Below are 15996 nucleotides of genomic sequence, written 5' to 3' on the forward strand. Positions count from 1 at the left end.
ATCATTAAAAATCATTGCATACATGAAACGATTCTGAACGAATTTTTTTCATCAGCTTGCATTTTTAAAAATATTTATTTAAATATTAATATTCTTATGAATAAATTATTTTGTTGTTTTTAACACGGTAAGTTTAGATCGACTAGTTCTTATTGACAATTTCATTAAAACATATGAAAATGCATATATGATAATACATAAATGTATTATCAATAAATAAAATATTATTAAAAAGAATAAAATATTTTATAAAACCAACGAGAAATCAATGAGGTACATAATGATTTTATCTTTAGTCCGATCATAGTTTATATTTTTATAATAACTCAATTCACTATTAAAATTAAATCTATACCTGACAACCAAAAAACGAAATTGCTGAACGCAAATTTGTGACGTTACCGTTTATAAAATAGAAATAACCACCTAAATTCCACCCAAGTCGTCAGTTTTTCACCATCGTCGCAGCATTACAACTCATCTTTTGAATTGCGCATTTACGCGAGTATACATGAATGCTTATTATGATACGATATTCGTTTTCACCCTTGTAACCAACAAAATCATAACTCGTTTATAGATACTCCGGCACAAAAGAATACTTACCGATAAAGCAAAGTCGAGAAAACTTGTTGCAAACGAAATCCTTTTGTCGTAACGAGTTTTCGTATTAGTGGGCACGCCACTTATCCACGTCGATACGGTACGGGTACGGTACAACGCGCATTATATATTTTCTCCTCTCGCGATTTTTGTATAACTTATATGAGCGTCAGCCGAAGTGATTTCACGTGCAATAATTATAGGTTAATACGATTACAAAATATTATTATTTTTCATTAGATCATTTAACCGTGTGACTTAAGATAATTATATTAGATAGTTTCCTAGAGTCTAAATCAAGAATATTCCATTATATTAAATTATGGTATTTTATTTTCATTTTTATTTACGTTTCGGTGTAAATCATATTCATACAATGAGGTTTATTTACTCCGTCGCTTACGCGTATATTTTTCATATGCAATGGTGAATATTATACCTATCTTTTCGTTTTAATTTAAATTTTAAATTTGAACATAAGTATTCGAATTTTCAATCAAGATTTGTTATTGTATTTGTCAAACAAATTTAAATATCGAAAAATAGCTGACTATAATGATATACAATTTCACAATTCATATAATATGATTCAATATGGATTTAAAAAAAAAATAGAATACGAGTAACAATAAGAATGAACACGTACATTAACCCTGGAGTACAAGGATTTATTATATATTTTTGGTAAAATTTTAGATTATAACAGTAAATTTAAAACATTTATAACAAAACGTTATTTTTTAGTGAAACTTTTAATATTTTAAGCGTAATACTGCAATCAATTGTACTACTTTTTTAGTACTACAACATCTGTGCCCAAATAATAATAATGATAACAAGGAAATAATATCCCTTTTGCATAATATCATGTCTTACGATTTAACGAATAAACATAATATTATTAGTAAATAGTAATTCACAAAGTATGTTCATGCCCTTTTTCTTCTACAATAACGTAGTTATTCAATATCTGGTTTGTTTAAATTTTTAAATATTTTTTAAGACCATACTTTTAAATTCTTAAAATTGTCTGTACTTTAATCAAAATGTCTTTGTGCCTTTGTGTACAAAATCGGAAATATCGATATTTTAAACGTATCTATTACCTACCCATAATTTTGAGGCTATATAGGCGATATAATGTTGTAACGTAGGTAGTTTCGGCACTGCTATTTGTTCATATTAAAAGGAAAAAAAAATAAAACGAAAGCTTAAAAAGTGTAAGTATAGCATTATTTCGTTTAAATTGAAAAATTAATAAAAATAATTATAAAAATATCAATGTAATTCAAACAATTGAACGTGAATCGATAAAACTGGCAATTACTTACAAACGAAGTAGAACTAAATGTAATAACTAAAAATAATATTGTATATTTCAGAACGCCAAAGAACTTTCGCGCTCTCGGGCCCTCAATTGAGTATTGACCTAAATTCAACCCCCAGTACAAGCAACAACCAACAACTTATTCTTCACATACGCAGTTACATAACAGTTTGTAATATTTATATGCATACGGTATAACTTTTATGTGCGCGTAGATAATAAAGTATGATTTTAATAACATTGTTAACACAGTGTTGACATTATAGTTATTTTTATTTACTTTGCTCACTCATTAATCGGATCATTACCCAAAAATAAAGCCACTTAAGTATTCACGGGTAAACGCCGCAATGTACGTTATATTGATAAATATATCTTATTATTAATAATCAATATAGTTTATTCGTGTACTATATATAACTTTCAACATAAAGCTTGCAGTAGTTCATTTGATTAGATACCTTTTTACATTTTAATAATATTGCAGTTAAACATCCTTTTCAAACCCGGGATTCTCAATCAATTTCTTTGTTACATTTACCCAGTATTCATCCAGGATTTTATTTTTAATTAGGAATATCAGCATCTCTGTATATCTTATACCATCGAAGAGTAATACATATTATATATTGTATAAACCAAAAAGGTTAAGTGCTTCTCTAAATAATAATTGTATGCACATAATTAATGTATAGTAGAATGCCAAAATAATAACTGTATATTAAGTAGATGTATATCCATTATAAAATCTTAAAAATTGACACTAAGAAATAACTTATAATTATTACGAGGAGACGGCTATTGTACGGATTGAGTGATTTTAATATATAGGGCCTATATGGACTTATGGAATACAACTGTGCGACAAAGTGCAACATTGACACTGTTAAGCATTGTCAAAACATCGTAGTTCTTCATACTATATTGTATCGCCATACCGGGGTACGATTACTTTATCCGCCAGGATGCGCTCTGTCGAGGACGATATTACCAAGTTTTCCTTTAAACGCGAGTAAAGGCTGAACCGCAACACATTAATCCGGCTGCAATTCCACCACTACAATCAAGACACCTAAAGCACCGACGACCATAAATTTACTTAGTATAAGATTCTTAAGCTAAGGCTAGGCCACTCAACCGAGAGTAATAGCTTTACGCGTGTAATGTGTATTTATATATATATAACAAGATAATATAATATACTATCACACGCACTCGTATTTATATGGAAACCTTTGAAATTCTGTTTTATTCTGTTTCTTATCGTGTAGTCACGCTAAAAATCTTTATTCGGGTGGTGAAATAATGAAAATATAATATGTAGACGAGGAATAATAATCGTCATGTGAATAATATTATATTATAGGGTGTCAACTACGTCCGTTTTCAGTCACCGTCGCGAATTAAACGCGCCGTGACCGCGTACGTACCGCACGCGAACACCGACAAACCGACGACGACGAAACACACGTCCTTGGCGATCACGTACGGCCTGGCCGACATACCGTGCAGGGCGTACGTCACGCACAGCTCGACGGCGTACGGGTAGACCAGCATGTTGCACGCGTTACCCAGGTAGCCGACGAGCGCCACCGTCGCTTGGAAGCTGCTGGTCGCCGGCGACGGCACTGACGTGGTAACTGCGGAAAAATCAGTGTCCGGTGGTAGTCGGTATAATATCTAAATGGGTTTTATATTGTGATAAATAATAATAATACATATTATAATATTACAAGTCATGTGTGTACGAGTGGGGCGTGCGCGCGCACGCACGTGTGTGTGTGTGTGTGTGCCAGACCTCGGAAAGTCTGTTTAAGCAAAATTAATGTTTAATACCTATGCACACGAACGTAAAATAAAACCAAATTATATACGGTCGTGGTTATTATATTAGTTATTATATTACATTATAATCGGTATTAATAACAATACAGGACATTTAACTTCTTACTTTTCATTTGATTACCAACCTTTTCCCGCCCATACAGTGAACGCATATACGTCAAAATAAAATTGTTTTTTTTTTTTTACAAAGAATTGTTGATATTTCATACTATTACTTCATATACTACTTTAATTCTATTGGAATACTATGATTAAAAGTGTGTGTATTAATCGGAAATAGCTAAATATCGAGAATACCAAAATAACCAAACGTCTAAATGTCGATTAAAAGAAACGCCGTCGACCCTAGTCGATTTGGTTAAATCATATGAACTTCTCGCGAGAACCATGTAATTACATATAACATGTGTGACAGACTAATTGTTAATTGTTAACGCTTATCGAGCGGATTATGATGGCGTTTTCGGCGATCGTGGTTTCCTGCTGTGCGTGCTATATTTTGAGTATTTAATATATATATATATATATAATACGACATATTGACATGATGATCATACCCAAAAACGAGCAGACCGTGTATAAGATTTTGGAGACGGCCATCAGTCCCGCAAATAAGGGCGGTGACAAGTATGCGGTAAACGGCTGTTGTTGCTTTTTTTTATGACTTTTAGCTTTCGTCACCTTGATGGACGACGACCACAACATCACCGACTCTAAACACAATTCTCTGTGAAAAAATATGATATTTGCAGCGACGCACGACTTGACGATAGTCCGGCACCTATTGTATACACAAATAAATATACTGTTATCATTACCCATTCTTACGTAGAATACTTGTTGATTAATAAACAATTTGAATTGTCGACATTTGTCTAAAATATGTTATTACGTTATTATTAACGACATGTTTTACCCATTTAAACCGTGCCTCGATAACGCCTCTCCCACTCAATCATAATAGTAATTATAATATACGTTTAACAACTTAAATTCTCGTCATGAGCGTAAATTATAATATATTATTAGTTACCTACGCCTATCCAATATTTTGTCACCTGATAGCTGGTATGATTTTCAATATAGATACTGAATTTCCAATAACTATTGGTATGTCTTGATTATCCAAATATGCACACAGTCCAATTACAATATACACGTTTGTCATTACAACCATTGACATGTTCAAAAGATTCAATGGCCTGACGAAATTCACTGGTTTGATCAATCCGTCTTCGATTCTAAACACCTAAACCAATTAGTTATTTGGATAATGATACTGGATTAGGAATAAAATAAGCATATAATTACATTTTTTTTCTTTTAAAAATATTAATTAATAAAAATATCATAAAAAAAAATTATATATAATGATTATTAAAGCCGTTATTGTTATTTACTATATTATTGTTTATTTTATTAAAATATTTACATTAGTTTTTTGATTACAATGTTTAAAAATGATAATTATAATCATGGAAAATTATCATGCTGCATATATATAGTATCAAGCAAAATTTCAAATAGGTCAAATAAAATACAAATCCGGTTAAATATAAATTCATTTTGAAATTGTTCTTTTGACCGAACAAAATCTATAATCATTGATTTACTAATATAATAATAATATTTAATTTTGTACACCTACAATAGTGAATAGTATTCTAATCAAACTTTCTAAAAAATAACAAAAGATAAATAAATATGGTGATAACAAACTTTAAAAATATTTATTATTTTTGGCTAATAAAATATGATACCAATTTAAAAAAGTTAAATTACAGTCTTAATATATTTCAATTTTAATATAAGAATTAAATATTTGCTTATATATCTACCTGGACAACAGGTATGATAGAGAACAAAAGGGTTCCAAAGAGTTGGAAAACGTCCGTCCAATCGCCACAACTCAACGTTTGACTGTCAATATGCATGTCCGATTTGAATATAATGTAGCAGGTGAAGCACAGTAAAACAGTACATACAATACGGCTAAGGATGTATATCGGTTTCATATGTTCGGTATACGGTAATAGCAGGAACGACAAGCACACGACTTCGTAGCTCAGAGAAACACTCAAAAGATTCACGGCAAGTCCCATTTCGGTAAACAACTGCATAACATAGAAGTAACGTGTCCGATTTTTTTTTTGAGTTTTTCATCATATAGAAGTATTGCAAAGTATATATATATTTATATTAAGTAACATAAGTAATAATATTCAGACATTATTAAAAATAGTTAAGCTTTGTAAACTCCCAACGGTTTTTTAGATGCATCTTTGGCTAGTCGTCTTAACGTCTTAACTCCTAACTAAGGTAGATAACATCACATAAAAATAATATTTTTCGTGATTAACTATAAATATGTTGTAATCAAAAATAAAATAAAACAGAACTGTATAAACTAATAATAAGTTAACAGTTCACCTTTCGCAAATTAATTATTTAACAGAAAAAAAAATCCATGGTGGGTACAATGATTTAAAAATAATTAACTGTATTTTAAAAATGTATTATTGTAATTTCAGGAGAATTTATACAATAATAATAATTTATTAATGCACGGTATGGCATAATGGTGTGTTATTTTTGAGTGTGCACTCACTAAGCTGGACGATAAGTATCTACTTATTAATTTAGATTTGAATTTTATTCTGTGGTAATGTTGGAATATCTGAAATTCCATAACACTATAATTATCCTCAGCAGTAAATGGACAAACGTCGTCTTTCTAAAATTCAATAATTCAAACTTGATACTTCACAACAGATAGCACAGTTAGCATTATATGCGTGACAATCGGAAATGTTAAAATAACTGTACACTGTACTGATTTATCAAGTCAAAGTTATAAAATATATACATTACAAATAGATATTGACTAACGTATACCCAGGTAACATATTTTTTGACTAGCCATTTTTAATAATGTCTGCATTGACGGTAACATAAATACATATTAGTGCATCTAGGTAAGGTACCTCTTGAATTGCCAACGACGCGAATTTCGTGTACAGACAACTCTTTCCGAAATTCAACGTCAGGTTCATGACGATAAACATAAACCTTTTGGTATATAAACAAAACAATGTACAACAGTATAAGCAATTAAGTCATTAGTTAAAAAACCTATGTATACATGTAATATAATATTTATGTACGTCTCATTCGTTGATTTGTTCTACAAACTGTATATAAACAAACAGCATTTTGAGTGTATTAAATGATAAAAATAATCATCGCATGCATTATAATATATAATAATATTCACCTGAAAAATGTTGAAAAATGTCTGATTACTCTCGGGCCATGTTCCAAGCCGTACTCGATCATGTTTTGAAACGGCACTGTCGACACTCGGTGTATTTGACATATTTTATACCTAAGACGGCACTTTAAAATACATTTAAAATAAGAAATTTTGACTTTTGTCAGAAGATCTATCGCCTTTACACAAGACCTATACATAATAATATAAAGCTTCTTCGGAGGACCGTTGAAACAATTCGATCTGTGATGAGATTTATAATCAGAAAAGACAACGACACGACATATATAATATATACAACTATTACGTTTGTGTAATAGGTATAAATACAAACATTGGAGATGATAATTATTCTCTATATGAAAATTACTGATTACCGTACCGTGCGTGTAACAAGTACGTACAAATAATAAATGTCTCTACTGGCTATAATCGCGTGTTCTATTCTATATTGTACCTACGTAGCAGTTTTTATGAAGTACGACATTGTAGCGCTATAACGGTATAGGTATTATTTAAGTACATTAACCGTATGTATCATTCAATAATATATGCATTTGATTAAAATAATTGTATTTGATTAATGCTACCGTATGCTCAGGTATATACAATTTAAACCTCGAGTTACGTCCTCGACGTTTAAAATCGCGAACATTTATCTACGAGCGTATACCTATGTATTATACATGATCGTGTGTAAGCATAAAAAGGATTATGTTTGCATAAAAAACGAAGTTGATTTATCACGAAACCTTTGCATTGTTACAACCGGGTAACCGACTTTGATTACGCGGCCACTATTAACTCGAAGAAACGAAATCGGTTTTTCCCTATTTCGCAGTACATGCACACGTCACACAATATATACACATGTCTTACGTATGTATAGCTTTTCGTGTTAGTTCTAACGAAAATATTTGTGCGCTTACCAAGAGGATAAAGGAGTATGTAAATGTCAATCCGGCGATAAAGCTCAACAACAAGCCGGTGACCACGCCCACCTGCTTAAACGCGTACGGCATGCACATGGACCCGAGCCCGAGAGAACGACAAACGAAATAAGTGAACGACGAATATGATCTGTAAAAAATATTACATATTATGAAAAATAAGTACTGAGACGATACATCGAAAAATGAGCACCACCAGAAGACTAAAAACATTATAAAATAGTATAATATTATACTCTATAAAACATTTATTTATTATAATTTATTTAACAAAAAGACAATTAAGTTAACCTTTTACAGTTTTTAAAAACGTATGAATAATGGTAATAATGTGTTTTATTGTTTAATTTAAAGAAATTAAAAAAAAAAAGAAAACTGTATTCTAAATAAAACGATTGTGCCGATGGTGGCCAACTCTCATACTTCATAGTTTACCAACACTGTTTAAGTCATTGTAGACGTTAGGCAGCATTATACTGGCCATTGCATTGAATTTTAATAAAATATATTATATAATAATATATTACATTCCACGGGGTCTTACGTGAGATTGGAACTGTTACGGTTGCAAGACGGATCGTAGTTAATGAAATTAAACATCAGCGCGCTAGACGACGGTTGTAATGTAGACGGCAAGTCCAATGCTAATGTTGAAGTCGGTGGTTTGCTTACCATACTCGACTCGAACGACGTATCGGCGCTGCTGCTCGTATCCACGTCTCCATCCGACATTTTCCAACGGACGGTTTAAAATAATATGTATGGAATACACAGGTATAATAGCTATATTTAGTGGTACACGGGATAATGCGTATTAAAACGCGTATAATATTATAAAGGTTTCACGCGCATTCAGCACTAGGTGATGAGAGAGATATCTGCTAACTGCAGTCGTATAATATATAGTGCTAAACGATAACTGTACGTTTCCTAGGAACGAAACACCGTCGCCTCGACACCGATCTTACGGGGCTCTAGTATAATACCATCAGACACTATGTTTGTAGCCACAAACTATATAGTGAGCCGAAAGATTTGTTTCATACGAAAGTATAATTATTAATTATATGAATTGAATATTATTAAATTAAACGTATCTGCAGGTTAATTATTAATAACAATAATTTACTGTTTAAATTAATATACGATCAGTAGTACATGGCATTTCTTCATTTTTATTTTTAAACTACAATGACCTACTTTGAAGCATAACAATAAATCACACATCGCCCCAAAACATAGTTTCACAACACTACTGTGTAATAATATACTTGTATACTATAATATAATATGTTGAAATATGACATTTTGCCCAAGTACCTAAAACGGTTGTGAACAGTTCGCGGTTTTGCCGATTTCGACTTTTGCCGTGAATACACATGCACGTGTAAAATGAATAATAATTATTCTCTTGATGACGATTCGATGAATAAATAATAAATGTTATTTAAAATTCTGAGTGAAACAAGGAATGTATAATTGGTTCGAGTGGGTCTTGTTGGCGATGAATATTTCAAAACATTAAAACGTTTTTTATAACGTTAAACAGAAACATATTTAAAAAAATAAAACAAAAAAACAAAAAATTCTAATACCAAAATCAAAGTATCTCACTAAACATAGTTAAAAATTATTAATAGGCATTATATATATTTTGAGCAATATGAAAAAAACATACTACAAATATCGTTTGCGTATTTTACGCTAAGCAACCTTGACACTGACCATAATTTCAATTGTATTCATTTTTTTAACCTTATATATAGATATAAACCCCTTAAAGTTGGCTAACTAATATTAATAGTAGTTTATATTTTCCAAAATATTGTACTGCTGTTTTTATAAATGGGTTAGTTAAAATATTATATAACTTTATTCTTGTATAATTAAAGTATTCTCAAGTTTTTGTTAAATTTTATTGGTGTTTACAGTTTTATTTTTGTTTTATCTATAAACATAAGCGAACAATTAAAAAAGTTAAAAAATATAATGCCGTTAACAGTAAAATATTATACGTATATGACGTATGTACCTAGAAGCATAAAAGCGATATATGTTTTAGATATTGAGCTGAGCGATGAATGTATTGATTTTACAATGATAAGAGTATTTTTTTTTGTGTATGTCTATATATACACGATAATTAGTTAAAACATACTTCGATGTTTAACTTTGAGGATGTTTAAAAAAAAAAAAAATGTATTTAGTTTATATTTTTGAGAACACAAATTTAAGAAATTCTAAATATTTTTCAAAATAACCAAGAAAAACTAACAAAAAAAGTTTTGTAAAAATTATAATTATTATTAGAATGTTTATGTAAAACCAGTTTTCAATGAAATCGATTTTGTTTTTTTTTGTGCAACTTAAAACCGAAATATTACCAAAGATACTTAAAATTTTCATCAAGTATTTATGTATTTTACACACATTTTACCTATAATTTTCAAAATATTTTGACTCTTTTTAAGCTACTTAAAGGTATTTGACATTTCCAATTTTTTTGATTTTTTTTCTTAAAATGTCTATAAAAAATCTGATGGGGCAAAAAAATTAAAAATTAAATAGGTACATGGTATTCTTATGTTATTCTATAACGGTTAAAAAATCGCTGCTTTAACCAATTAAAAAATATTGAAACAAAGCCACATTATTTTATATAAACTTTTAATCAAAATTCGTTAAATTTGTGAATATTTGCAAATTATTTTCTAATTTTGTAATATTTGTTTTATGCCATAAATTTATAAAAGTAATACATGATTCCTTATAATCTTTTCTCTTCTATAATATAAAAAAATTACAGGAAATCACATACCTACAAGCATCAATAAAAAATTTTTCGCTCCGTCAATAAGCTGGAAAATGTAATATAAGATCCCACATAACTTATTTTTATAGATATGTAAAAATATAAAAAAAACATTTTTTATGAACGTCTGAACTTTTTTTACGATATTACTTATTCATCCATTAAATAAATGTTCTGCTTCGAACTATTATAATATTATATTTTAATTTAAAAAAAAATAATAATAATAATCGTAGATATTCGAAATGTTTACCAAATAATGTATTATCATATTCTACACATAGTAGAATTCTCTAAATATCTATTTTGATTCTTTTTAGACATTCTAAATTCAAATTTGTACGAAATTAAATTGTTAAACATTTTAAACAAAAAATAATGATTTTGTTGTAATTTAAGAAAATTGTTCATGGGTACTTGAGACTTTTAACTCACAGTATTATATTTTGTACAAACAATGACATTTTCAAATGCAATGTTTTTGACAAAAATTAATTCAACCTACTGTATTATACTAATAAAATAAACTAAATTATTCTAATGGCAATATCAAATAACATATCATTAAATATGTTTATTGATATATATACGGTCAACCGTCTCTGTTTAGAATCGTTTTTTGCATGTAATGAAATATTATTGAATTACAATTTAATACACTCATTACAGTGAACTACTCGACACTTACTGTGTAGCAGAACGGTACCCTCTAGTTCACCTTTTTTAAATTTAAGCTCTAGAATATTTACAGGAAAAAGCACAAGGGGAAAGTTCGGTTGATAGTAGATTTTTGTATCGTTCATGTGCCAAGTGTTTTTGAATAACTTTTATGTTACAAAAGCAAGAAAAATAACGTAGAGAGGATTTTTTTATTAAATTCTTTTGCGGTCTTAACCACTCTTATCTTATTTTATTTATGTATATACCTTCGTAATTTCGTTTTATCAATATTTGACCTCTATATTCACTATCCACAGTAGTACGATTAATGTTCGTTTTACTTAATAATATGAAATATAAAACCATTTTACTTAATAATATTTAAATGCATAATAATTGGACTATTGTGTACGAAGAAAGTCGTATACGTTAAACTCGTCAAATCTATTATGATATGCTAAATATTTTAAACTATAGAATATAAAAGTGGAAACACTGATTAATTTAAAAAAAATTAAATGTTTGAAATTAAGTGCCAAGAATAATAAAAAATGCCACCCATGGTTCATACAAAATAAAAATATTTACTAAGACTTTAAATTTCAACCAAATTAAAAAAAATTCAAGACCACATCTCTTAAGTAGGTACCAACGCTAAAAGTTTCCATAATTCATTACAAAATCAACAGGTTAACTTCACTTCAATCTTTAAATCCTAATCTGCCCAACATTCATTCGATGTTACTAGGTAGTTAATTTTCGTATATTATTATAAAATTATCTGTCTTGATTATTTCTATTAGTCTACTTAATTACTTTGTATTATACATCATCCTTGCATTGTTATTATATTATAGCCATCGAGTTATATAAAAATAAAACTGTATCGCTTAGAATAATGTCCATGGATTAAAATGGTAAATAAACTATAAGGGATATCTTATTTTAAATTAAAAAAAAAAATAAATACGTTAAAGTAACCGTTTTGCCAATAAACAATGAATGAACCTATAATATATTTTTGTTGAATATTCAGTTTTGAATAAAATTATCGTCGAATACTTAGTAATTGGTGATACTAAGCAATCTATTAAATTTAGATCACTGATTAGATCAAATTAAACCGAATGCAATTTATACGCATTTATTCTGTTATTCAAACGATAGATTTTAATGCCTGTAAGTTCTAATTAAAAATATCCATTTAGTTTTTACATTTTGCAGATGTGTCAACTGCTATTAATCTAAGCGTTATATAGCTATAACCAAGACTTAGGCTATGAAAAGTAATTGGATATACAACTTGAAACAAGTCTTAATATTAAAGACATAATTAATTTAATTGCCTTAAATATGATTCGTGAATTCGTGATTTACAGTAAATGTTTGTTTTGTATTGACAGTATAGCTATTACATAATATTATAATAGAATGTTTTATAATTGGACATTGGACTTTGGTTATAATCATACCTTAAGTAAATGTTTTATTTAAAAAAATGCGAGCTGTCAATAACAATAATCTAACACAAAGGTTATAAAAATGCGTAACGTGTCACAAACTGCAATTAATAGTTATAATAGCATTGTGTTTTCAGTTTATTTAATGACGTACAATCGTATAAATACGTAGATACCTCATTGGTAATTACACAAATACGTATACCCCAAATTTGGAAATACTATACATAAGATATTTTAATTTAAAATAATATAAATTTAAAAGTATTTGGAATGTCATGAAACACAAACAAACTTATATTACCATTTAGATTATGTGCGAGAAATCTAAACTGTATAAACGCGCTATTACAACTGCATTAAATTGTAATCAAATTAAAGGAGAACATTCTGTACACTTTATCAAATTGAATTTTAATCAAGATTAACACATATAATATATGACTTGCCAGTAATCTAGAATTACCTATACGTTATTTATATTTTATGCTATTATATGTATAAATCATCATCACAATACATAAAATGTTATATAATAAAAGTCAATAATTGAAGAAATAGTAAATAATTTTATGTCAAATCTTAAACTTTATAATACATCGCTTTTAATGAACAGTTGCAAATTCGACGTGCATCAAATCGTCATTTTTATTTCAACTGCTGTTCGAATAACACAGCTGCAGATCTATCAAGACCACTATGGACTATATATGGGCAGGTGCAATGGCACAAAAGAGATTTATTTTCAGAGGAGTATATACTATGGAGTACAAACTATATTTATTAGAGAAAACTGTACGTTCCTTAGTGGCTGAATTTCATACATTTTTGGCTTTTATATAAAAAGAATATCGTATAATAAAATGATTTTCAAATTTTAAATATTAATATTATGTTGCCCTGGCCATGGAGCAGCAATAATTGTTATTTTATATCTGTCTAATTGACAACTAGTGTTTAAAAAATAAATTTATAAAAATAAAAAATTACATTTTTTTTTTGTACAATAAAAAAATTAATTTTATTACAATATGTTTTTATATTTATCTTCCTTTAGTAATTTATATATACTTTTTATAGTTAAGATAACGATCACTACGTTCAATTTTTTTCGTTCATATTTTAAGCGCACAAAATAATGAAAGTAAACATAAATTGCTGAACACAAATTAGAAAGATTAAGGAGTGTTGCGTTTATTATAATGTTTATTATACATAACTGTTGTTAGCTGATTATTATTAGCACCATGGAATAGTATATAAAAATGTATATAACTCGGGGTTATGTATTCAAATATAATAACTATAAAATAATCATTCTTCAGATACAATTACATTGTTTTCAACCTTTTTTTGATTGATTATTTGAATTTCAAAAAAAAATAGTGGTTTTGATTTCCTCAAAAATTGTGCTACGGTATTTTAATGTGGCGTTATACGGTAATTACTTACTATTGTGCGACAAACTCAATAGATAGTGAATTAAAAACTACTTATACTTCCTAATTTGACCCGATTCAGGGTGTTTCGATTGTGATCGATCTGAAGCTACGAAGACTCTTTTATCTCGTATGTTCCGTATATATTTATGTTCAATAAACGTTTAGAGAAAGCTATTTAGAGCGAACTGCAAAGCTATTATTTGTGAAGAAGGATTATCGATTAATCTTCCTGCAGGATATGGTACGGATATTAGTATATTTATTATTTGCAAACGATTTAGCTAGGACGTAATGGACAAAACACTGGAGTGCCCGACTTAGTGTCCAGGTCACATTGTTAAAATTTCGGGACCCGTGCTGTTCAGTGTAAACAACAGAGCCGATGTAACGGAGACAGTAATCGGGTTGTAAATCTGCGTTATCGCATAGATCAACACTGAAAAATGTCTAGAACTCTAAATATTTATAGATGTAACACAATAAAAAACGAGGACCGGGAGGGATTGATCGAAAAACAGAGCGTAAAATTGTTGGTATAATTCTGGATGATACAACGAAAAATTGTAAAATTAATACGATGCTCATTTTTAAAAAAAAATCGTCTCGGTTCAAAGCTACGGTAACAGAAAATATAATTCCCAAAAATCTTCTGCGTTATCTGTGAGCAGCGAGTGCTCTGAATGTCGGAACCTGTAAATCACATCGATGTCTATGTCGATAAGTCACAAAATGATAGAACAACGCAAAAAATATGGTCACGAAGGGGCGGGGGCGGTTGGAACGAAAGAGCGATCGTCCTACACTTATGAGCAGTGTTTTTTTTTTTTATTATTATTATTATTTAATCCTAACGTTCTCCTATTACAAATCACTCGCATAAATTTAACACGTGCAAACGTACATACCACATCACATAAATATGTTTTTTTTATTTTAAAACCCCTCCGCTGAAACAACTTCTGAATTCGACACTGGTATAGCGCGTGTCACGCAGACAGTTTGACGTATTATTACGGTTTTATACGGTTTTTTTCGGGAGGGTGAATATCGCTTGTCCTGTGCAATAAGTGATTTCGGGGGCCAAAGACTGCGGTGAGTCCGTCGTCGGTGGCCGGACAACTCCGTGCGGGGCTACCGTTGCACTATTGCGCGAAATAGGTGCGCTTATACAGCGGTGCTGCAGCGGCACAGGTGCATAACAATATTATAATAGCGCACCTATCTATAAGTGTAATCTACTCTATCGGTGTTCCGTAAACGGCTGTACGTTATATGACGGCACCGGTGCACGCGCGCGGTCACGCATATAACGCGCACGGCCACAGTTACTAATGTCGCACTTGTACATCGTTCACGCACTGATTGCCGACCACACAGTGTAAATCGCATTACCGCGTGATTATAAAACGAAAAGTAACCCCGTTACGTACGTGTGCGGTGTATAGAGGCGCACGCCGTAAAACCGAACGTAAAAGTTTCGAAGCTTTTAATCTGACGGTCGAGGTGGATATTTAAATCCAAAAAAAAAGACCGCTGTTCCGAACACGTGCGCGCACAAAAATAATAACCGATCGCTTATTAATCAAAAAAAAAAAACAAATAAACAAACCGTGCTCACGACACACC

The 15996-nt window shown here is 29.9% G+C and overlaps 1 protein-coding gene across 1 annotated transcript; it reads right to left on the reverse strand.

Annotated features, from left to right (window-relative positions):
- Positions 1 to 5601: 5601 nt before the first annotated feature.
- On the reverse strand, positions 5602 to 15386 carry LOC113560632. Its single transcript, XM_026966633.1, has 5 exons — positions 15276 to 15386; positions 7976 to 8126; positions 7050 to 7171; positions 6760 to 6844; positions 5602 to 5889 (listed from the first exon to the last, which is right to left on the reverse strand). Exons 2-5 carry the CDS (start codon positions 8072 to 8074, stop codon positions 5602 to 5604), a joined length of 594 nt encoding a protein of 197 aa, XP_026822434.1. The 5' UTR covers positions 8075 to 8126; positions 15276 to 15386.
- Positions 15387 to 15996: the final 610 nt, after the last annotated feature.

Source organism: Rhopalosiphum maidis, chromosome 1 (genome assembly GCF_003676215.2).
Source record: "Rhopalosiphum maidis isolate BTI-1 chromosome 1, ASM367621v3, whole genome shotgun sequence".
Classification (NCBI taxonomy): domain Eukaryota; kingdom Metazoa; phylum Arthropoda; class Insecta; order Hemiptera; family Aphididae; genus Rhopalosiphum; species Rhopalosiphum maidis.